The sequence below is a fragment of the Pelophylax lessonae genome, assembly GCF_965119305.1.
Source record: "Pelophylax lessonae genome assembly, chromosome: 5".
In the NCBI taxonomy this organism is placed as follows: Eukaryota; Metazoa; Chordata; class Amphibia; order Anura; family Ranidae; genus Pelophylax; species Pelophylax lessonae.
In genome coordinates, this window is record NC_138772.1 from 116,854,333 (window position 1) to 116,877,308 (window position 22,976).

At 40.8% G+C, this 22,976-nt stretch overlaps 1 protein-coding gene across 2 annotated transcripts in view; it reads left to right on the forward strand.

The window, feature by feature from the left end:
• Nucleotides 1-22,976, forward strand: part of TTC21A (tetratricopeptide repeat domain 21A) — a 114,847-nt gene that overhangs the window by 85,023 nt on the left and 6,848 nt on the right. For both annotated transcript variants that reach the window (XM_082259581.1, XM_082259582.1), the window contains 5 exons: nucleotides 1,490-1,571; nucleotides 1,903-2,053; nucleotides 7,232-7,393; nucleotides 19,564-19,759; nucleotides 22,217-22,441. In XM_082259581.1, coding sequence (XP_082115707.1) covers nucleotides 1,490-1,571; nucleotides 1,903-2,053; nucleotides 7,232-7,393; nucleotides 19,564-19,759; nucleotides 22,217-22,441 — 816 coding nt within the window. The remainder of the gene's footprint in view (nucleotides 1-1,489; nucleotides 1,572-1,902; nucleotides 2,054-7,231; nucleotides 7,394-19,563; nucleotides 19,760-22,216; nucleotides 22,442-22,976) is intronic.

Below are 22,976 nucleotides of genomic sequence, written 5' to 3' on the forward strand. Positions count from 1 at the left end.
ATTGAGAATCGAATAATCCAGGTGAGGACCTCTTAGGCTCGGTTTACACATATACATTTTTTGGTGCTTTTTGCAGAAACGCACTATAGTCCATTTATGGTTTCCTATGGGACATGTTCACATCTATGCTTTTTTCAGCTGCTAAGTTTTAAAAAGGGTCAGGGACTTTTTTAAAAGCAAAATGGTGCGTTCTTGCTTCAATAGCCTTTAATAGACAAGCTGCAGAAAAGGATGTAGTGCATGTAGCAAAAAAAATAAGGAAACCCAAAAAAAAGCTTGAAAAATGCATCAAAAACAGGTGTGCAAAAATGCAAAAAGCACTGCAGAAACAGATCAAAAGCAAACTGCATAGTTGTGAACTGAACCTTATGCTGCCTAGACAGTTATTTGTCATTCTTGACAAGTTTCTTACGCTTCTTTTGGTTTTTCCTTTCTTTGTCCTGGAAAAGATTTGTGTTTGTCTGATTCTGTCCTGTGGGTTGTCAGCAGGGCTGGAGCTACTGCTACTGCTAGGCGAACTAGGCAGTTTCTGCCTCACCTACCCCTCATACTACCTCATCCAACCCCCCCCCCCATACTGCCTCACCTACCCGCCCATACTGCCTCACCCACCTCCCATTCTGTTTGACCCACTCCCCCATTCTGCCTCACCTATGTCCCATACTGCCTTACCCACCCCACCCCCATACTGCCTCACCTACTCTTTATACTGCCTCATCCACCTCCCCCCCATACTGCCTCTTCTACCCCTCATACTGCCTCACCCACCTCGCATACTGCCTCACCTATCCCCCACACTGCCTCACCTACCCCTCATACTGCCTCACCTACACCTCATACTGCCTCACCTACACCTCATACTGCCTCACCTACCCCCCATACTGCCTCACCTACCCCCCATACTGCCTCACCTACCTCCCATACTGCCTCGCCTACCCTCCCATACTGCCTCACCCACCCATCATCCCTCTCATCAAAGGGGGGTGCTAGTAGCTGGTCTTGCTTAGGGTGCAAAATAGTCTAGCACCGGCCCTGGCTGTCAGTGAGGTATGGCAAAGAGCTGAAGTGTAGGCTTCAGTGTCAGATGGTGTTTCTTGCTGCACAAGAGGAGTGTTGATAATACAGGAAGCTGCAGTTTTAAACAACATGATGGGTTAGAGTTAAACACATATATTGAGAAAGCTGTAGAAACTTCATCTAGAACTTGTCTTTACCAACATAAACCATATAAATCAATCGTATATTTGTGCAATATTGCCTTTGTGCAGTCTACTGATACCCATTGGCACTAAGTTTTTTGATGGCATAATCATGCAGCATCAAGAGCAGGCCGATGAAATGGACCCAGTCATCCCGGCCATTATACATTTTCATGCCGCACTGTATATACTTCTGCTTAATAGTCATTAGAATTATATTTCAAATGCAAATCATGTCATCATCATTATTAGCCCTCAAATAAAAGTGATCTTCTGTTCTTACCCATTAGATGATGGCAGACATCATGTTCCGGAAACAGCAGTATGACAAAGCTATAGAACATTTCCAGCGGGTTCTGGAAAAAACACCAGGTCTGTATATCTTTTACTGGTACGTTTCAATGTTTCCCAAACTTGCTTATTTAGTGTACCACAATCACAACCTTGGCAGTATTTGAGCGACACTCGTACTCCAAAAATAATCATGTGTTCACCCACCTTCATTTCCACTATCCAATCAGGACTTCTCCAAATTGTCCGCTAGACCGATTAGAAGCCCCTACAGTTTCCCTGGCCTCACTGCCACTGTTAGTTGACAGTACAGTATTTTCACCCACTATACACAATAGTCTAATTTGTATATCCACTTTTTATGTGTAAGCTCTAACACTATGTGTGCCATGCTATCCTTTGTGTATTTTAGATAACTTTACAGTCTTTAGTAAACTGATTGACTTACTAAGAAGAAGTGGAAAGCTGGATGATGCTCCGAAGTTTTTTGATATGGCGTTGACTGCATCTTCAAGGACCATACTAGAACCTGGCTATAATTACTGTAAAGGTCTTCATTGTTGGTAAAGAGACAACGTCACTATATAATCTAAATAAAACTGTTTTGTTAAATGCAATTGCTGCAAAATGCATTATTCCTACACAAGCCAGTTTGTAGTTTAATCTTGGTAAAAACTAAGCTGTAATGATATCCTGCTGCCAAAATTATACATTTCTCTTATTTGCTACCGAAGAAACAGATTTCTGTCTGTATATACAATTTTCCCGCATTTCCCTTTTCCTGTCCTGCTAAAAGTTTACACTGAGCTTCAGGTCATACTACAGGCAGCCGGCTAATGAAATATAGCATCTCCACATTATTGTCTAAAGAATAGTTGCGCAATGTAAAAAGTTCATAAACAACCAAAAACAAATATAGGGAAAATAAAAATAAGTCCAAGGTAAAACAATAATCAGGTCCACAGTTGTAAACCAATATATCAAGTCCACCAATGTATTTAGAGTGTAGCAGCTCTAAAATGCAACTGTGTGTTATTGAAAATACACAGTGTTAAACCGTTATGGATACAGCTGGAATCCACTCACCTCCCCTATACTCCAATTAGTCACCTGATGTGGCTGAAAGCCAGAGACAGACTGGGTATACTATGCCCGACGCTGTCTTTTTCCCTGGGACTATGGGACAGATTGGCCAAAAGATACAGATTCAAATCTTCTTATACTCCAATGACCCCTTTGTTGGGCAATCCAATGTTCCCTCCGGGTCTTAGTCACTCCACATGAGAGTGGTGGACGAACAAAGTTTTTCCCCTGGTCAGATTTCTGTGACCATAGAGGAATGCTATCTATAAGCACATTATAGGAAAATGACCTCCTTTCTCACAGTGGAGCTATTTAGATATTCTCACATTACACATTTTCTGAACACTCTTAAACGTACTAGCGTCTTAACCTCAACCCAAATGGAATATTTGTGTAGCACAGTGGATAAACAAACTGGCCACATATCTATGATATACACTATACTGTATGAAGGGTCCACTAAACTACCTTACATGGTACAGGACATGGGGGAATAGTTAGAAGCAGGGGAATGGGGGAAACTTGCCCAATTCTATACCAAGTCCTAAAATTAACCTCCCTGATTGAGGCGCATTATAACATTTTCTTGAGATGGTATCTAGTTCCAGTCAGATTGGCGTCCGCTGTCCAGGGGACCTTCTCCAGGTGCTTACGTGGTTGCGGCCAGGAGGGTACAGTCCTCCACACCTTGTGGACGTGCAGCAAAGTAAGGTGATTTATGATCCTCACATACAATTTTATCTATTCCCTCATTCAAGTGTATCTAACAAAGTCTCCACAGCAGGCTCTCTTAGGGGAACTCGGGATACGTGAGATGCCTAATCGCATTCATTTTGACGGCAGCTAGGATATCAATGGCGCGATCCTGGAGGTCACCCATGGTCTTCTTTGATCTCCTAAAGGCAAAATTGACATGGATCATGATCAATGAATGTATGGTGGCTATCCTTTGGGACAAGCTGGCCTACTTTGAGAAAACATGGAATCCCTGGATGAAATACCTGTCCAAATCCACCTGTCCTGGATGGAGAGACACCGGCGTCCTGAGTAGAAGGGCCACAGCCTGGTACTTAGACACTATTACTTTCTCCTTGTCTTTTCTCATCTCTTTCTCTACTGTTTTTCTCTAAACTCCCCCCCCCCCCCCCCCTCCTTGATTTCTCCCTTCCCTCTTTTACAAGATGGATTAACTTCTAAGCCTTTCTTGGTCCTGAGTGACCTAGTCACTAAATAAAACTTTGAAGGACTCGGTTAAGTCCATAAGTCCATGTAAGTGAACAGGATGCAATTAATAATATGTTCTAAGGCTTTTTCCGTACATGTGACATTCCTGCTGTGGTATCATGGCTGACATTCCTCTAGTGTCATGGAATATCCGTTGTATTCAGAACCCCTTGAAGAGGCCCATGATCTCCTCCTGTGTAAAGCGATTCCAGCCTGCGATAGTTTGTTTTCAGGAAACTCACCTTACTTTGGACTCTGTGTCATGTCTTAACTACTCATGGTTATTGGGAGGCTACCACTGAGCTCTAGGGTTGATTCTGAGGGGTGTTTTTTTTTTTTTACACTGTGAATTGTATGCTATTACCATTGTGTTGGTCTTTGTAGATATATATATATATATATATTTATACCGCCTCCCTTTTCGGGAGCAGTGTTAAGGGAGTTACTGTTCTACCTGTCCGATAAACTAGACATCCCTTTGCTACTTCTGGGGGATTTCAATTGCTACCTTGACCCGCTCCTAGATAGGCATCCACCTGTTCTCCGGCCTAACGGAGGCAGAACTACAGCTTTGGGTAAGATAATATCAGGGGTGGGATGGATTGACCATTTGCAATTTAAGTGCTCTTTAGACAAACAGTTTTCCTTGCGCTATAAACAGAAAAAGAGCGACAATTTTTTTTACATTCTGCTATATACCATTCCCCAAAAAAAATTAAAAATCAAAATGTTTCATCCTTTTAGGCTAATTTGTATTCTGCTACATATTTTTGGTAAAAAAAAAGCGTATTTTGATTGGTTTGCCCAAAAGTTATCGTGTCTACAAACTATTTATTTATTTACTAGTAATAGCGGTGCGCTGTGATTTTTAGCGGGACTGCGACATTGCAGCAGACAGATCGGATCCCTTACTGACATTTTTTACACTTTTTGAGGGGACCAGTGACATTACTACAGTAATCAGTGCTAAAAATATGCACTGTTACTGTAATAATAACAGGTTAAATAAGGGTCAGTTGTGAGCCTAGGGGAGTGTTTACTAACTGTGGGGGGAAGGGACTTGTGAAATGATCATAGAGACCTGTGGTCCTATTTAGAAGGATCACAGGCGCTCTGTGATCATTTCAGAGAGAAGAACGGTCATCTGTGTTTACAACAGCTGATCGTGCTTCTCTCTCAGAATAATTTTTACTTTCTGCTATAAAACATTCCCAATAAAAAAAAGTAAAAAATCGAATTTCTTCATCAACTTAGGCCAATATGTATTCTACTACATATTTTTGGTAAAAAAAAAAATCCCAATACGCATATATTGATTGGTTTGTGCAAAAGTTATAGCAGCTACAAACTATGGTATATTTTAATTTATTTAGTTTACTAGTAATGGCGGCGATCAGCGACCTAAAGCGGGACTGCGATTTTGCGGTGGACAAATCTGACACCTAACTGACACTTTTGACACTTATTGGGGACCAGTGATCAGTGCTAAAAAATATGCATTGTTACTGTACTAATGACACTGGCAGGAAGGGGTTAACAGGGCCGATCAAACGGTTAACTGTGTTCCCTAGGAGTGATTACTAACTGTGGGGGCTGTGCTTTGACTGGGGGAATGTAAAGATCCATGTTCCTGCTTAGCAGGAACGCAGGATCAGCACATTCCCCTCTCACAAAATGGCGGCCTGCCTTTTTTACATAGGCAGATCACCGTTCTGCCTTTTTCCTGAACGATCAGCGGTTCCCAGCGGACTTCGCTCCGCTGGACCTGCTGATATGCTCCTGCTGTGTCCAATCACAGCGGGAGCAGGTCGCCAGCCCAACCCACTGATTGGCTCCTCCTGTGTCCAATCACAGCAGGAGCAGGTCGCCAGCCCGACCCGCTGATTGGCTCCTGCTGTGTCCAATCACAGCGGGAGCAGGTCGCCAACCCGACCCGCTGATTGGCTCCTGCTGTGTCCAATCACAGCGGGAGCAGGTCGCCGGACCGACCCATTGATTGGCTCCTGCTGCATCCAATCATAGCAGGAGCAGGTTGCCAGCGGAGGGCATGCATGCCCCAGACCTGGAAGTGTCAGATCATGTACTAGATATATGATCAGGCACAAAGCGGCTGCCCTGCGTGGGGTGGTTGTTAAGCGGTTATGCGATATCACACTATCGGAGGTCCCTCGCCTTGATTAAGCTATATAGACCTACAGGATGAGGACTCCATAGTTCCAGTTACACTACTGTGCCTTGCCAGACCTCCTATAATTTGGGGTCAGCATTTCTGGTAAGCAGCTTGATTTACCTAGGTGGTGGGTTTAGGGTTTACGGATCACATTTAATTACAGCAGCTCATGTGGACATCACTGATGGAGCACACCGGACTGGATATATTTTGAATACACTTATGAATTGATATATTGTTTCATTTTGTATTTTTTTTTATTTTTTTCTCACACACATTACTGTGTATTTTCAATAACGCACAGTTACATTTTGGAGTTGCTACACTCTGAACACATTTGTGGACTTGATATACATATTGATTTACATCTGTAGACCTGATTATTATTTTACCTTGATCTTATTTTTATTTTCCCTATACAGTATTTGTTTTTCGTTGTTTATGAACTTTTCACTACTACAACTATTCTTTAGAAAATTGTCACCTTGCTTTTAGTATTTTCAGCTTTTCAGTGCTGGTTCACACTGGTGCGATGCGGGAACCCTGCAAATCCACTGCGGGTTCCCGCATCGTGCCTGACTCACAGGCAGTTCACACTGCCATATGCAAACTGCTGGGAGTGTCAATACAAAGTTAATAACCCCCCCCCCCCCCCAGATTAGTTTGCATATCGCAGTGATCGCAGATCGCATATGTGTGATCACCCATGCGATTCGATTCTGGTGCGGACCAAAAAAAGTGTCCTGCGTGACTTTGGTCAAAATGCAATGCGAATTCAGTCATGCAATCTGTATAGCTGAATTTGCATCGCACAGACATCTCATGTGATTTGCATAGCAGTGCGGTGCAATGTCTCACATATGTGTGAACTGGCACTGAGTGCAGTCGTGTGATATAATGTTGAGGATATTATCTGAAGCACTGAGCGCAGTTTATTAATTTTGGATTCATCTCCACAATATTGTTTAGGAATTCAGTCTTTGGCGTGCTACTTACCTTACTTTACCATTTTGTTGCTATGGAGCTTTTTGCATTAAGAAACAACATATTTTGATGGTCAAATACTCTGAAAATAGTACATAGAAGACTTATATGAATGTGTTAGCAGCATAACAAACTTGATAAATAGCCAAAAAACATTCATTTAAATGCCAGTTTTCTGTTGTCTATGTAAATATGAACCGGGATCTACAATGATAAAAAATATTTTTCTTTTTTTACTGTAAAAAAAAATATTTTATTTTTACTGTATTTTTAAATTCAGGCATCTAGGTCAGCCAAACGAGGCCCTAAAATATTTTAACAAGGCTCGTAAAGACAGTGACTGGGGTGAGAAGTCTGTTACAAGCATGATCCAGATATGTCTGAATCCAGACAATGATATCATAGGAGGAGAGGTGTTTGACAGCCTAAATGAAGATAACAGGTAAGTACATTCCCATTACCTAGTGATTTTGTTATGGACAGCTTTTTAGTGACTCTGTCGCTAGTCTAAAAAGTATTTTGAAAAGGCCTCAAACTAAAGGGTTAATGCTCACCCCTTCTATTACGTGCAACACAAATCTCTGCTCTCTTTAACCACTTCAATTCCAGGCACTTTTACCCCCTTTCTGCCCAGGCCAATTTTCGCACTTGAGATGGAAATTGCGCGGTCATGTAACACTGAACCCAAACAAATGTGTTATCATTTTGTTCACACAATAGAGCTTTCTTTTGGTGGTATTTAGTCACACTGGGTTTTTTATTTTTTGTAAAATAAACTAAAAAAGACTGAAAATGTGGAGGAAAAAAACAAGTTTTTCATTGTTTCTGTTATAAAATTTTGCAAATAAATAATCTTTCTTCATAAATTGTAGGTCAAAATGTATTCTCCTAAATTTCTTTTAAATAACCCAAATCAGTGCATATTATTTAGTCTGTGGGGAAGTTTTAGAGTCCACAAACTATGGTATATTTATCTGAAAATTGATCAGTCCTAATGTGCTGAGAGAATATTTCATTTCTTGAGGCCCAAAAATGTCAGGACAGTACAGGATTTCTCCAAATGTCCCCTTTTTAGAATGTGGACAGTCCAAGGTATTTAGTAAGAGGCAAGGAAAGTTTTTTGAAGTTGTAATTATTTATCATTATTTTTTGGAAAACTAAAAAATTAAATTGTTTATTTTTTACATACTGTCACTAGTGCAGTACAGCGTCATTATATAAGTGGTGTGGCGGTGTTCAGGGACACTGACTGGTGACAGTACCAAAATACATTTTTTTTACACACTTTGACCAGCGCAATATATTGTTACCATAGTAACATTGTAGCACTTTGGGGAAATGATCAGTATTTTTTTTTTCTTTTTTTTACACAGTATGTCTGCTTATAGTAATGAATTTCATTGCTATTTGCAAGCATTTTACTGAATAAAATCGATTCATTCAGTTTTGTTGTGATTGGTCACAGCTGATCACATGACACAGGTGTGCTGTGATTGACCCAGTCTCTACCATGCGATCACTGTGACCAATCACAGCTAGCAGCAGAATTGTACACAATGGATGGCTTGAAAGGAAGCCCTGCTGTGATTGGTTACAGCGGTCACTTGGTATTGGCAGCGGGCCGGATTTAGTCATCGACTGTATCCAGGACAGCGGTATGGTCCGGGAGGACGTCATATGATGTCCACCAGGATCGACAAGAGGCCAGCCCCAGTGTCATTAACGCATAGGCCGGCCGGGAACAGGTTAAGATGTCTTGTTCCCTCTTACTACAGGACACAGTAGTGACATTGGGGTTCAGCAAAAGGAAGCAGAGAGTACAGAAGGGACCAAACATCCAATACTCCAGTACATGTGTTTTATTATTTGTTTATTACAGGCACTTACAGTGGATATAAAAGGGTGTATACCCCTGTTAAAATGCCAGGTTTCTGTGATGTTAAAAAATGAAACAAAGATAAATCATGTCAGAACTATTTCCACCTTTAATGTGACCTATAAACTGTACCCCAAAGCATGATGCTGCCACCACCATGCTTCACTGTGGGTATGGGGTTCTTTTAGTGATGTGCAGTGTTGTTTTTGCACCAAACATATCTTTTGGAATTATGGCCAAAAAGTTCAACCTTGGTTTCATCAGACCATAACATAACATGCTTTTAAAAAATATAAAAATTAGGGAACACTATCATTGTTTAATCGTTACAAAGATATAGTTGGAGCGAGATCGCTGACCTCCCAGGGTCCTGTCCTCCATGTCTAGAGGACATGGAGGACAGGAGCCGTAGGAATAACCTACGGCTCAGAAACATACCAGAGACAGTGGGAGGAGAGGACTTGAGAGGGAAAGTAACGTCTCTGTTTCAAAAAATCCTCGGGTTAAACCCACTAGACCATATAGAATTGGACAGAGTCCACCGGGTCACAGGCTATAAAGCTACAGATCCAGATAAACCGCGGGACGTAGTGTGCAGGATGCATTATTATACTCAAAAAGAAAAAATTATAAGGCAAGCATGGGAGTCGGGAACAATAGACCTAGAAGGCACAGCTATCAAAATATTGCCAGATTTATCAAGGGCAACACTGAAGAGGAGAGCCTTACTTCGCCCGGTACTGGAAGTCGCCCGACAGAAGGGATACACATACCGATGGAAATATCCTTTTGCGGTGACATTTTGGAAAGAGGCATTAACATTCACACTGCGGCACCCTTCGGAGCTACCAGACCTATTCACTTTTTTGAATACACCCCCCATACACGTTCCAAACTGGCTGATTAGCCTAACACGACCGGATGGAAGACCGCGAAGAGAACCACCAACGGAGATGACGGCCGGGTAGCGTGAGTTTCAAATTACATATTGTAATGAAAGAACACTGATAAATGGTATACATTAACTTATCAAGATAATGACTGTTGTGTGCATTTGAGAGTAAACTTATTTTTTTTTTTTTTTTTTTATTGGCTATCCCCGCCCAGCAGTGATAGACTAAATCGCACGGTCCTCCACCCGGTCCACACAACCCTTTCTTCTGAATCCCTGGAAGACTATTTCCCTCTCCAATAGAAATATTGGGTCTACTCACTTCACAGAGATGGAGTGGAGACAAGTATTTTTTTGTCCTATTGTGTGTATCTGAAAGTAAACTTTTTTTTTTTTTTTTTTTTTCTTTTCTCTCTCCCTCTTTTTTTTTTTTCATATAACTATCCCCGCCCAGCAGTGATAGACTAAATCGCACGGTCCTCCACTCGGTCTACACAATCCCTTGTTTGAAACTTTTCTAAATCCCTGGAAGACTATTTCCCCCCTTCAATAGAAATACTGGGTCTATTTACTACATAGAGATGGAATGGAGACGAGTTCCTTTTTTTTTTTTTTTTTTTTATCTGTTTTTTCCCGTCCACGGAGGAAACATTATGGGACAACGGGGTTTCTCTTTTTTTTTTTTTTTTTTTTTTTTTACAAAGGGAAAGGAAAATTTGTTAAACTGATATCTGAGCTATATGTATGAAAGAGGGGGGTGTTGGGAGGGGGGGGATGGGGGTGCGTTGTGGATGGATGGGGGTGGGGGGGGGGCCTGGACTGGGTGGTGGGTTGGGGACGGGGACGGGGATGGGGAGATATTGGGGGATGGGGGGTATGGACACCCGGATCATAAGGACCTATAGGGAGATACTTTGAAAAGTACTAGAGGTAAAAGAGCAATAACAGGTAAATGTTGACAAAGGGACGTAACTGAGATGTATGGTTGTAAATGTTCTTTTTTTTTTTTTTTTTTTTTTTTTTTTCCTTCCTCCCGGATAGGATATTTTTGGTGAAATTTACTTCAGGTATATCGGGAAGCCATGTTATGCCCACCATCCCTCCCCTTACCCGCGTCCTACCCTCCTCTTCGCCCCCCCGTCTGCCTCCGCCCCCCTCCCTCTCCGACGTATGCTCCGGTCCTCCCTCACTCCATCTGAGAAAGACAGGAAACTGGGATATAGAGTGAGGAACACTTAATCACTTAATCCAAGGGGAAAAATACGGTGACGGGAGATTTAATATAATTCGATACACAAACACAACGGATGGTAATAGGACTGATGTAAATCAAAGTAAAAGAAGGGCCGACCGGTGGGAGCCTGGAGATGCCCAAGTGGCGGCTTCCACACTTAAACCCCCTCAGGGCACGCGTCCAATAGTTGGTTACCTGACTACTGGCTGCTAAAAATAGCCCAAATTCTCTAATTTTTTTTTTCTTTCTTTTTTCTTCCTATTTTACTCTATTTCCTGTTTTTTTTTTTTTTCTCTCCCCTTTCCTCCTGACTAGTTCCAAGCCTTAATAATTAGATACAATGGACACACTTAAAATATATACGCTAAATGCTAAAGGATTAAATACACCAGAGAAAAGAAGTATCCTACTATCTGAACTGAAAAAAACAGAAATAGATATAGCATATATTCAAGAAACCCACTTCAAAGAAACTAAAATACCAATACTCAAAAATAGATTTTTTCCCCAAGTATATCATTCAACTAGCATGAATAACAGAACTAAAGGGGTATCTATAATGATCTCAGCGAAAATCCCATGGTTATGTTCACAGATAATGACTGACACAGACGGTAGGTTTCTCTTTGTAAAGGGGAACATAGGAAATACCAAAGTAACACTTGCCTCAATATACGCCCCAAACACTCAACAGGACGTTTTCCTGGCAAAGTGTTTGGAGAAGTTGCGAGAATTCCAGGAGGGGTTGCTTATCTTAGGTGGAGACATGAATATGCCTCTAATACCTTCAGAAGATACATCAACAGGTAAATCTTCTATACCACCTAGAGTACAGAAAAGAGTTGCAAAGCAACTCTACAGGTCGCATCTGATCGATGCGTGGCGATTACTACATTCAGGAGAGAAAGATTTTACCTTTTTCTCCATACCACATGCACTATATTCCCGGATCGACTACTTTTTGATACCACACTCACAATTACACTCGATTAAATCGGTAAAAATTGGTCCTATAATATGGTCAGACCATGCTCCATTGATACTAACATACGCTCTACAAGAAACACCTTTAGTAAGATCACAAACATGGACTTTAAATCTAAGCCTGCTACAGGAAACAACAGTGATATCAGAGGTGGAAAAAGAACTAGAACACTATTTTCAAAACAATGAAAGGGAGGAGATAGGCCCAGGGGTGGTTTGGGAGGCCCATAAGGCAGTGATACGGGGAATATTCATAAAGCATGGAGCACGATTTAAAAAACTACGTACAAAACAAATGAACCAACTTTTACAGAAATTAAATGAACTGGAATCCCGACATAAACACGCTTCTAATGAAGAATTAACTAAAGAAATAACTAACACCCGTAAACAGATAAATGATATTCTACAATATAAGGCTAAAGCTGCCTTACAGAGAACCAGAAAAACAATATATGAGTCAGGGGACAAATGTGGGAAAATGCTGGCTAGGTCTATACGGGATACAAAAATAAGAGCATATATTCCCAAACTAATATCACCAAAAGGGGAGAGAATTGAGAAACCAGAAGAAATATCTGAAGAATTCCGTAAATACTATGAGTCACTATATAATCTAGAAACACAAAAACAGGAGCCAGAAGAGATGACTCAATATCTAGTAAGATCAGGTATGCCGGGTATATCAGAGGAGGTGAGGGAGTCAATGTCTGCAGATATAACATTGGAAGAACTTCAGAAAGCAATTAAAAACACCAAAATAGGGAAGGCACCAGGGCCAGACGGACTACCAATACAATACTACAAGACATTCTTCCATAAATTAGGCCAAAAGATGTTGGATCTATTCAATAGATCTTCGGTACAAACACCAGTACATAAAGACATGTTACGAGCACATATAACGGTGCTACCAAAAGAGGGAAAGGACCCGACAACATGCCCCAGTTACAGGCCTATATCATTACTCAACACAGACTTAAAATTATTTTCCAAGGTTGTAGCGAGCAGACTACAGTCTCACCTCCCTTCCCTGATACATTTAGATCAAGTGGGCTTCGTGCCCAATAGAGAAGCACGTGATAATACAGTAAAAGCCCTCAATCTTCTACAACTGGCCCATGACTCTAAACAAGCTTGCACATTCATAGGGACCGATGCAGAAAAAGCATTTGACCGGGTCAGTTGGAAATTCATGTTTAAAGTACTACAACATGTGGGGATAGGAGAAAGGATGATAGACTGGATTAACCAACTATATATAAAACCAACTGCCCGGGTCAAAGCAAATGGAATTCTGTCAAAAGAATTTGAGATAGCTAACGGCACAAGACAGGGATGCCCCCTCTCCCCATTACTATTCACTTTAACACTAGAGCCCTTTCTATGCACCATACGGAACAATCAGGACATAAGGGGAATAAACGCAGCAGGCACTCAACAGAAAGTCTCTGCCTATGCAGATGACATGTTATTTACGTTAACAAACCCCCTTATCTCTTTACCTAATCTTTTACAGGAATTCCGTCAGTATGGAGCGCTATCAAATTTGAAAATTAATTTAGGTAAATCCGAAGCGATGGGAATAGGACTAACTAATGAACTAAGATCCCAATTATGCGTTAACTTTGCTCTAAAGTGGACAGGAGAGGCGTTGAAATACCTAGGAACACTCTTGCCGTTTGAGATGTCCCGGGTGTATACGCTAAATTTTCCCCCACTCCTGAATAAAGTAAAGGAACAACTGCGAGGGTGGCAAACCGGATTAAGTTCATGGTTTGGAAGATGTAACATCCTCAAAATGGCTATTCTCCCGAGGTTTCTGTACATGTTCCAGGCGATACCAATTACAATACCATCAAACTACTTCAAACAGATACAATCAGAATTTGGAAAGTTTATATGGCGCCAAAAAAGACCTAGGCTCCAAAGAACATTAATACATCTACCTAAAAAGAATGGGGGACTCGCAGTCCCAGATATATTAAAATATTACCAGGCTGTACATCTAGGCAGATTAATAGATTGGTGCTGTCATACCAAGATTAAAATATGGCCTAATATAGAGCAGATGCAAAGTGCAATACCGTTAAATAGAGCCTCATGGTGCCCAGGCCCATTAATAAAGGAAATGATGCAACACCCAACAATAGGAACTACAATAAGGATATGTAAAAAGGTATTCCGAAACACAGATATAACTTCAGAAAACACACCTTTATTCCCTATATTAGGGAACCCAACATTCACCCCTGGATTTCAGGACACCCGATTCAATAAATTAAGAGAAAGAGGGAAATATCAGGCATCCCATTTTATAAGGGCGGGCGCCTGGGTAACTGTAAATGTACTGAAGGACCCAGACGAGGATTTTGGCCTAGATCATTGGAGGGCGATGCAATTGAATCATTTTTTCCAAACACTCCCCCCCCCTGTGGAATTCGTTAGACCCATGACTGTTTTTGAGAGAGTATGTACACAGAAGGGAACAGTTTCTCATATACTCTCAAAGACATACTCTCTGATAGTAGATCCATCCTCAGAATATAGACCGTTTTACTTCAAAGGATGGGAGAGAGAATTAGGGATCACATTTACACAAAAACAAATACAACATATAATAAAATTTACATTTAAGTCATCAGTATGTACAAGAATACAGGAAACAAATTACAAATTATTATCAAGGTGGTACTATACACCAACTCGGTTACATAAAATCGCCGCACAAAATTCGGACAGATGCTGGCGGTGTCTAGAGGAAAGGGGGAATCTTTTTCATATATTCTGGCAATGCACAAAGATAAAAAGGTTTTGGAGTCAGATAAAGGAAATAGCTCAGAAATTTACTGAATATGATATCCCAGAAGATCCTATATTTTTCCTCTTTCACGCACCAGAAATGTCAGATAGACAATATAAAAAATCGATTTTACGACATTTATTAGACTCAGCTAAAGCGTGTATTCCTCTAAAATGGAGAGATCCAAACCCACCAACCATCAGTATATGGCTACACAAAGTGGAAGAAATAAATAAATTTGAGGACATGATTTTAACTGGGCAAGGTAAAAGAGAGATATATACTAAAAAGTGGGCCATGTGGAACCAATTTATAGCCTCTGAGGAAGGGAAAGCCCTGAATATGGAAGATCAGGGAACAATATAAATACAGTGATGGGGGAGAGGGGGGGAGGGGTGGGGGGGGAGGGGGGGGAGGGGAGAGAGAGTCTTAAATCTGCACATAAATCAAAATTGAGGATAGAAAAAATGAGAGATAGATAAGGGAAGGGGAAAAAGGACACTTGGGTGAGAAGTGACACTAGGTCTATGTACACATAATTGGCCCTTTTTTTTTTTTTTTTTTTTTTTGCTGTATTTGTGGATGAGCCCCCGCAGGGGTCATGTGGTGATGGGTTAAAATAAAATGGAACATGTAAGAAAGAGAGGGGGAAAGAGGAGCACAATAAAGTATCAGACACAAATGGGAAATTACAGAGGGGTTATGGCACATATTTACACAATAAGATAGAAATTTTTTTTTTTTTTTTTTTTCTTTCTCTCTCCTCCGCTTTTCTCCCCTCACTTCTCGCCCCCTTTGAACCCCCTAGGGCGGGGCTCCCCTTTTTCCGGTGAAACTTTCCTCATGAGGAGGGAAACATTATGTGGACTAACAGAGGAATACTAGCAGGGGATATACAACAGAAAGAATGCACCCCCCTAGAATGGGTTGTGATGTGCCCTCAGAAGAGGGAATAGATGGGGCTTGGGAACTAGTCGGGAGGAAATAATTTCTTTTCTTTTTTCCTTTTTTTTTTTTTTTTTTTTTTTTTGTTTGTTTTCTTAACTATCCTCCTCTCTGGATACAGGATATTTTTAAATGAATAAAAGGGAGAAAAACGGGAGAAACAGGGGGAAATAAGGTAATCTATTAATATGGAAGGTTACAATTGAAGAGTAAACAAGATATGGATAATATGTGATTAATAATGAATGAAATTTGGAATGTATAAGGAATATGTTGTATCATTTGTAAAATGTAAACAAGAAATGTTCCCTTTTTGTTTCTTTGGCATAAATAAATAAAATTTGAAAAAATAATCGTTACAAAGAATATAACAGAATATACAAAAAGACAATTAGGGATGCAACAATTCTAAATGAACGACAGATTGCAAGAGATAGAAGGACAAACCCCAAAAAACTCTTTAAATATAATAATAGTAAAAAGATCAGGTCTGCTCATGTAGGCCCTTTACAAAATAATCAGGAGTGGGTGACTGGGGACAAAGAGAAAGAAAAATGTATTAAATACTTTCTTCAGCTCTGTGTATACAAAAGAACATGGGGGAGACCATAAAGGGGATGGTAGTGATACAGCCCCAAATGATCCACAATGGTTCAAAAGGGATATGGTCCAGAAATATTTAGACAGAATAAAGGTGGATAAAGCACCTGGACGTGATGGCATCCACCCATGCATCCTAAAAGAATTGAGCTCTGTCATTTCAAAGCCTTTGTTTCTAAATGTTACGGACTCGTTAAGGGCTGGAATAGTACCACTGGATTGGCGTAGGGCCAATGTGGTGCCTATATTTAAAAAAGGATCAAAGTCTTTGCCAAGTAACTATAGACCTGTTAGTTTACCTTCTTTAGCTGGGAAGATATTGGAGAGTTTAATAAAAGACCACATAGATGAGTTCTTGCTGGAAAAAAAAAAATGTAAGCAACAGACAGCATACATTCATGAAAGACAGAAGTTGTCAAACAAACCTGATTTCTTTTCATGAGGAAGTAGGTAAAACCTTGGACAGAGGGGTGGCTGTAAACGTTGTATTCTGGGATTCTGCAAAAGCGTTTAACACAGTTCCCCACACACGGCTAATGTGTAAGATAAAGTCTACAGGCTTGGAAAGATCAGTTTGTAATTGGATAGAAAACTGGCTAAAATATAGAATTCAGAGAGTAGTGGTTAATGATACTTACTCTGAATGGTCTAAAGTTATCAGTGGTATACCCCAAGGTTCAGTGTTGGGACTCTTACTTTTTATTATCTTTATAAATGATATAGGGTCTGGGATTAAATGTACCATTTTAGTCTTTGCAGATGACACCAAGCTATACAGTGGAATAACTTCCTTACAGGATGTCTCCAACTTACAAGCCAATCTCAATACACTGTTTCATTGAGGTTTAATGTTGATAAATGTAAAGTTATGCACTTCATACATACTAGGGGGAGTGCAACTGGGGGAGTCCATAGTGGAGAAGGATCTGGGTGTTGTGATAGATCATAAGCTTAATAATAGAATGCAATGCCAAGCTGTGGTTTCCAAAGCAATCAAAGTCCTTTCTTGTATTAAGAGAGGCATGGACTGCAGAGAGAGAGATACATAATTTTGCCCCTGTACAAATCATTAGTAAGATCTCATATGGAATATGCAGTTCAGTTTTGGACACCAGTTCTCAAAAGGGATATTGGGGAACTAGAGAGAGTGCAGAGAAGAGCAACCAAACTGATAAGAGGCATGGAGGAGCTCAGCTATGAGGAAAAATTAGAGGAACTGAATTTATTCTCTTTTGAGAAGAGGAGATTAAGGGGGGATATGATCAACATGTATAAATACATAAGGGGTCCATATAGTGAACTTGGTGTTGAGTTATTCACTTTAGGGTCATCACAAGGGAAAAGGGGGAACTCTTTAGGTCTGGAGGAGGGAGGAATTTTTTCACAGTGAGAGCTGTAAAAATGTGGAATAGACTCCCTCCAGAGGTGGTTTTGGCCATCTCCGTAGATTACTTTAGCGCAAGGTACATTAGCATGATCACTAAGTAATAGAAGGTTTTAACTAAAAAGTGGCATACTAAGGAGTATGCAGATCATTTGTAACACTCTCATCTATGCAGCAAAACTATTTTCATGACCAATGATAATGGGCAGAAAGGAAATAAAAACAGTGAAGATTGCAATGTTCTTTTATAATTGGAGATCAGTGACAGAAGGGCCCCTTTCCTTTTAGTTGTTGTAGAGAAGGGCCATCTACATCGATCGTCAGTAGAGGAAGGGCCTTCTTTTACTGGCAGTGAGTGGAGAAGGACATTTTACATTGGTGGTCAGTTGGGAAAAGACCCCTTACATGTGAGGGGTCAGTGGGAGAAGGAACTTCCTACATTGGAAATCATAGGGAAAATACCCCCTTATATTGATAGTCAGTGGGAGATGTGCCCCCTTACATTAGGGATCATTGCAAAAGAGATCCCTAAAACCGGTGGTCCGTGTACAAAGAAGATCAAACCGTCCATACTCATGGTACCCCTAACCTCTGAGGGATCCCTGGTTGAGAAAGGCTGCCCTAGAAAATCAAACATTGTAGAGTTCTGTATCTTCTTTTTCACATGAGAATCATGCATCTTGTGTATTTGTGCTGTATTAAGGGCTATCATTTTCAGGGTAACCTTTGCTTGTTCACTTGATTGCATGCTTCACCTTTGTGTGATTTGCTGTCTTTGCATCCTTCTTTTGTTTCTCCCTTCTGTTTCCTGGGTTTCTCTGGCAATACATGATACAGAAACATACTGTATTTGCTACTTTTATGTTATGGACAGTACATTGGAGTAGTGGCCACATCTCTGCTCTAACAGGAAGAGTGAATTTCTAAAGATGCCCAAACACTTTACAAACTGATATGTAGTCTCAAGACCTACTGGATTGGATTGTTGTATAGCGTCTTGTACTACATAATTAACATTAAGGAGACTGCACAGAGAAAACAACATCAGATTGTAAAATGTGTAGCTCACCTAAAGTTTATATCTTAAGTATATGCTGGGGAAGAGTTAGAACCTCTTTCAGGCCCCGTTTGCACTTAAGTCATTTGTAGCTTGTAGCTCGAAACACAAAAAATGCTCAACAAGCAAAAACCTATTGTTTTCAATAGCCCTTGGTTACATCTGAGCATCCTGCCGCTTTTAGCAAAATGACTGTTGCTCAAAGAAGTACATGAGCTACTTTTCAGCAGAATTGAGCATTTTTGTCCCCCATAGACTTCAATGGAAATGGCTGAAAAGCGCAGTATGAGGTTTTTCAAGCATTTTGTTACGAGTTTTCTGCTCAAACAGCTGCTCTCCGCCCCTTTTTTCAGCAGTACTTCACACTCCATTTTTTATTTGAAAAATGCCTGACAGAAGCTGCAAAAACATGCAAACACTCAAAAATGCTTAAAATAATTGCTTTAAAACATGATGCTTAGGTATGAATGTAGCTTCATAGTTTATAAAAACTATTTAAATTGTTCATGTTTTATACCTAGCAGAGATTGATGAAAAATCAAACTTGCAATTGGGCATCACCACTATTCTCATGTACTTACATTTGATAAACTATGCCCTGAAAGTCCTTATTTGTCAGTTAGCGAAAGAAGAAATATCACAAAGAACATGTGTTGTCCATAGCAACAAATCAAATTCTGCTTCCTCCCCACAGTGAAATAAAGGAGTGAAATAGCAAACCTGATTTGTTACTGTGGGCAACCCTGAATGTTAACGTAGTTCATCCTTTGGATCTGTCACTAATAATGCCTGTTGTGATAAAGAACCCTGTATAGTATGTATTCCTCTTGTATTCAGCCTATCAGGAGAAAGGAGAGATTCAGAGAAGCTGGGTATTCGGACAGCTGAGAAATTGCTGAAGGAGTTTTACCCCCAAACTGTGCTGGGCCAGAAACAAATGATAATGCTTCAGTGCTCCTGCCTGGTGGCCACTAAAGACAAGACCAATGTGGAAACCGCACTTAGTACATTCAATGAAATGGCAATGAAAGAGGTAATGTACATCCTATCCTAACTTCACCGTGTCCCACGAGATCTCTTCAGTATGTCTATGGTTTGCCTTATCCACCAAATTTGTAACATAATTATTAAATAACGATCTTATTGTGAGTATTTGCTGTTACTTGAACAAAATTGTAGGCATTTAATAAGCTTTAATGGTCCTACATACTATAAGTTGTACCTGCTTATCTGAACCACTCTCTCCTCTGCAGCCATTTAGAGTACAGAATTTGCACAGGGTTTCTCTGATTGGATTTATTATCACACACTACACATCATAGAGCAGAGAGCTGATTCAGCCAGCTGTTGATATAACAATTATTTTTAAAAATAGTATTAAATTATAGAATCAATATTAAAATGTATCTATTTTAATGTGACACTTGTGCTTGCTTTTTTCTGCACAGATTCTCAATTCTGGGTCCAGCTTGAGATAGGCAGTGTACAGGGGGCAGCAGGGTTGAGTACAAGGGGTCAGATGGGCACAGTACACTGGGGCAGGAGGACATACTACAGGGGGGGGGGCAGCAGGTACATTACATTAGGGGGCAACAGGGCACATAAATAGGAGCAGGACACATTAAAAGGAAACATGACACATTTCATGGGAGCAAAGCACATTACACAGGAACAGGGCACACAGTAGGCATATTACATGGAAGCAGGGCACATTTAATGGAGGTATGGCATATTACATAGAGGCAGGGTGCAATACATGGGAGCAGAGCACATTACATAGGAACAGGACATATTATGGGGCACACAGCAGGGCACAATACATAGGAACAGGACATATTATGGGGCACACAGCAGGGCACAATACATGGGAGCAGAGCACATTACATAGGAACAGGACATATTATGGGGCACACAGCAGGGCACAATACATAGGAACAGGACATATTATGGGGAACACAGCAGGGAACAATACATGGGAGCAGAGCACATTACATAGGAACAGGACATATTATGGGGCACACAGCAGGACACAATACATGGGAGCAGAGCACATTACATAGGAACAGGACATATTATGGGGCACACAGCATGGCACAATACATGGGAGCAGAGCACATTACATAGAAACAGGACATATTCTGGGGCACACAGCAGGGCACAATACATAGGAGCAGAGCACCTTACATAGGAACAGGACATATTATGGGGCACACAGCAGGACACAATACATGGGAGCAGAGCACATTACATAGGAACAGGACATATTATGGGGCACACAGCATGGCACAATACATGGGAGCAGAGCGCATTACATAGAAACAGGACATATTCTGGGGCACACAGCAGGGCACAATACATAGGAGCAGAGCAGGACACATTACATAGAAGCAGAGCATAATGCATTGGAACAGGGCACATTAAATGAGAGCAGGATACATTACATAAGGGCAAGGCTCATTACATGGGGCACACAGCAGAGCACACTACAGAACCAGCGGTTTCTTTCATAAGCAGAGAGACGCAGAGAAGTGGCTGTGGTGAGTCCTCTTGTGTTTCATTACACATAGCACATTACATAGGAACAGGGCAAATTATGGGGCACACATCAGGGCACAGGACACCAGGGAGGGAAAATGGCTAATTGGGCCCAATTTAGACATTTTCACTTAGGGGTGTACTCACTTTTGTTGCCAGCGGTTTAGACAGTAATGGCTGTGTGTTGAGTTTTTTTGAGGGGACAGCAAATTTACACTGTTATTCAAGCTGTACACTCACTACTTTACATTGTAGCAAAGTGACCCTATGTTATCAAGTAGGCAAAAATCAGACCCTGGGACTACTGGCCTGCTTGAACATAGGCTGCAGAACAAGAACTCCTAGATAGTGGATTTCCAAAAACTTGAGGAATTTAAATTTATCTACTATAAATAGGTCATTTTTGTTGCTTTGAATAGCATAAGGAAAGGGTTAAACCCATATCAGATTATTTCTTCCTGTCTGTGTCTCACAAAGGAGATTTTCCTTTCCTTTCCTGAAGATGCAGGAAAATGAGGGGAATGGGAACAAATCCCCCATTAGATAGTTGTCACCTCAACATCTGGTATTATTGGATAATCTACCCTTACCTCCTGCTCTGGTAACAACATTTTTGGATTTTCCCTCACTTTCTGTCTCAGAGACAATGGTCACCAGATCTAAAAGAGGGGTGAATCTCCCCAAATAAGAAACGGACTAAAAAATTAAAAAAAATAATAGAGGGTTTAACCCTCCTCTAGTCTACACTATACCAAATTAATTTAAAAAATGTCTATACATACACTTTCAGCAAGTTCATTTTGTTGCCTAGGTCAAACTGAAAATATTTGTGTGCACCTTTTAAATTTTTAGTTCTCAATAATGAAAAGTAACTTCACTGTTTCTGATTATATTGTCTCATAAACTCCCCATGTAGCTGAACTTATTATGTATATTACATTCCTTGTGCTTGCAGAAGGGGAATGTCTCAGTCCTTCTAGCAATGGCCCAAGCATACATGATACTAAAGCAAACACCTAGAGCAAGAAACCAGCTAAAGCTTTTGACCAAAGCTACTTGGACAATGGAAGATGCTGAAGATCTTGAGAAGAGCTGGTTGCTGCTTGCAGATATTTATATCAAATCAGGAAAATACGACATAGCTACAGAACTGCTGAAACGCTGCCTTAACTACAATAAGGTTTGTTATTTGCATCTTTTCATAATCTGTATGGGTTACAGAGTCTTTTCTCCTTCCCTAGCTCATTTAATTTATGTTCTATACACACAAAAATGAAACGTCAACTGCTAAAAACACTGTAGCTTCTGACTTTTAATAAAAGGACACTTATCCAGGGGTCCAGCTCCGCGCTCACTTTAACTGCTTTTGGGTCTCTGTCGCCTGAATGTTTACTGTGGGTAGCCAGCTGTGATTCTTTGTGGCTTCACAGCCGGCTTCACGCTGCGCTTTGTGAGTGGTCCGGCAGCCTTCTGGGACTTATGATGTGTCCCATAAGGTTGCGGGGGGTGGGAGAAACATCTGGTGGATCACTGCGGTAATCCAACCTGAAGTGGGAGCGGGTGTCTGTCGAGCCAGGTGCCTGCTCACCCCTTTCAAAAAAGTGTCAGAAACAAAAGAGGAAGGGGGAGGAGGGCATAAAGCGGAACCCTTTAGGGTGAAGTTCCGCTTTAATATACATACTGACCTCATGGCCCTTCACTTTGCACCCAGTTCT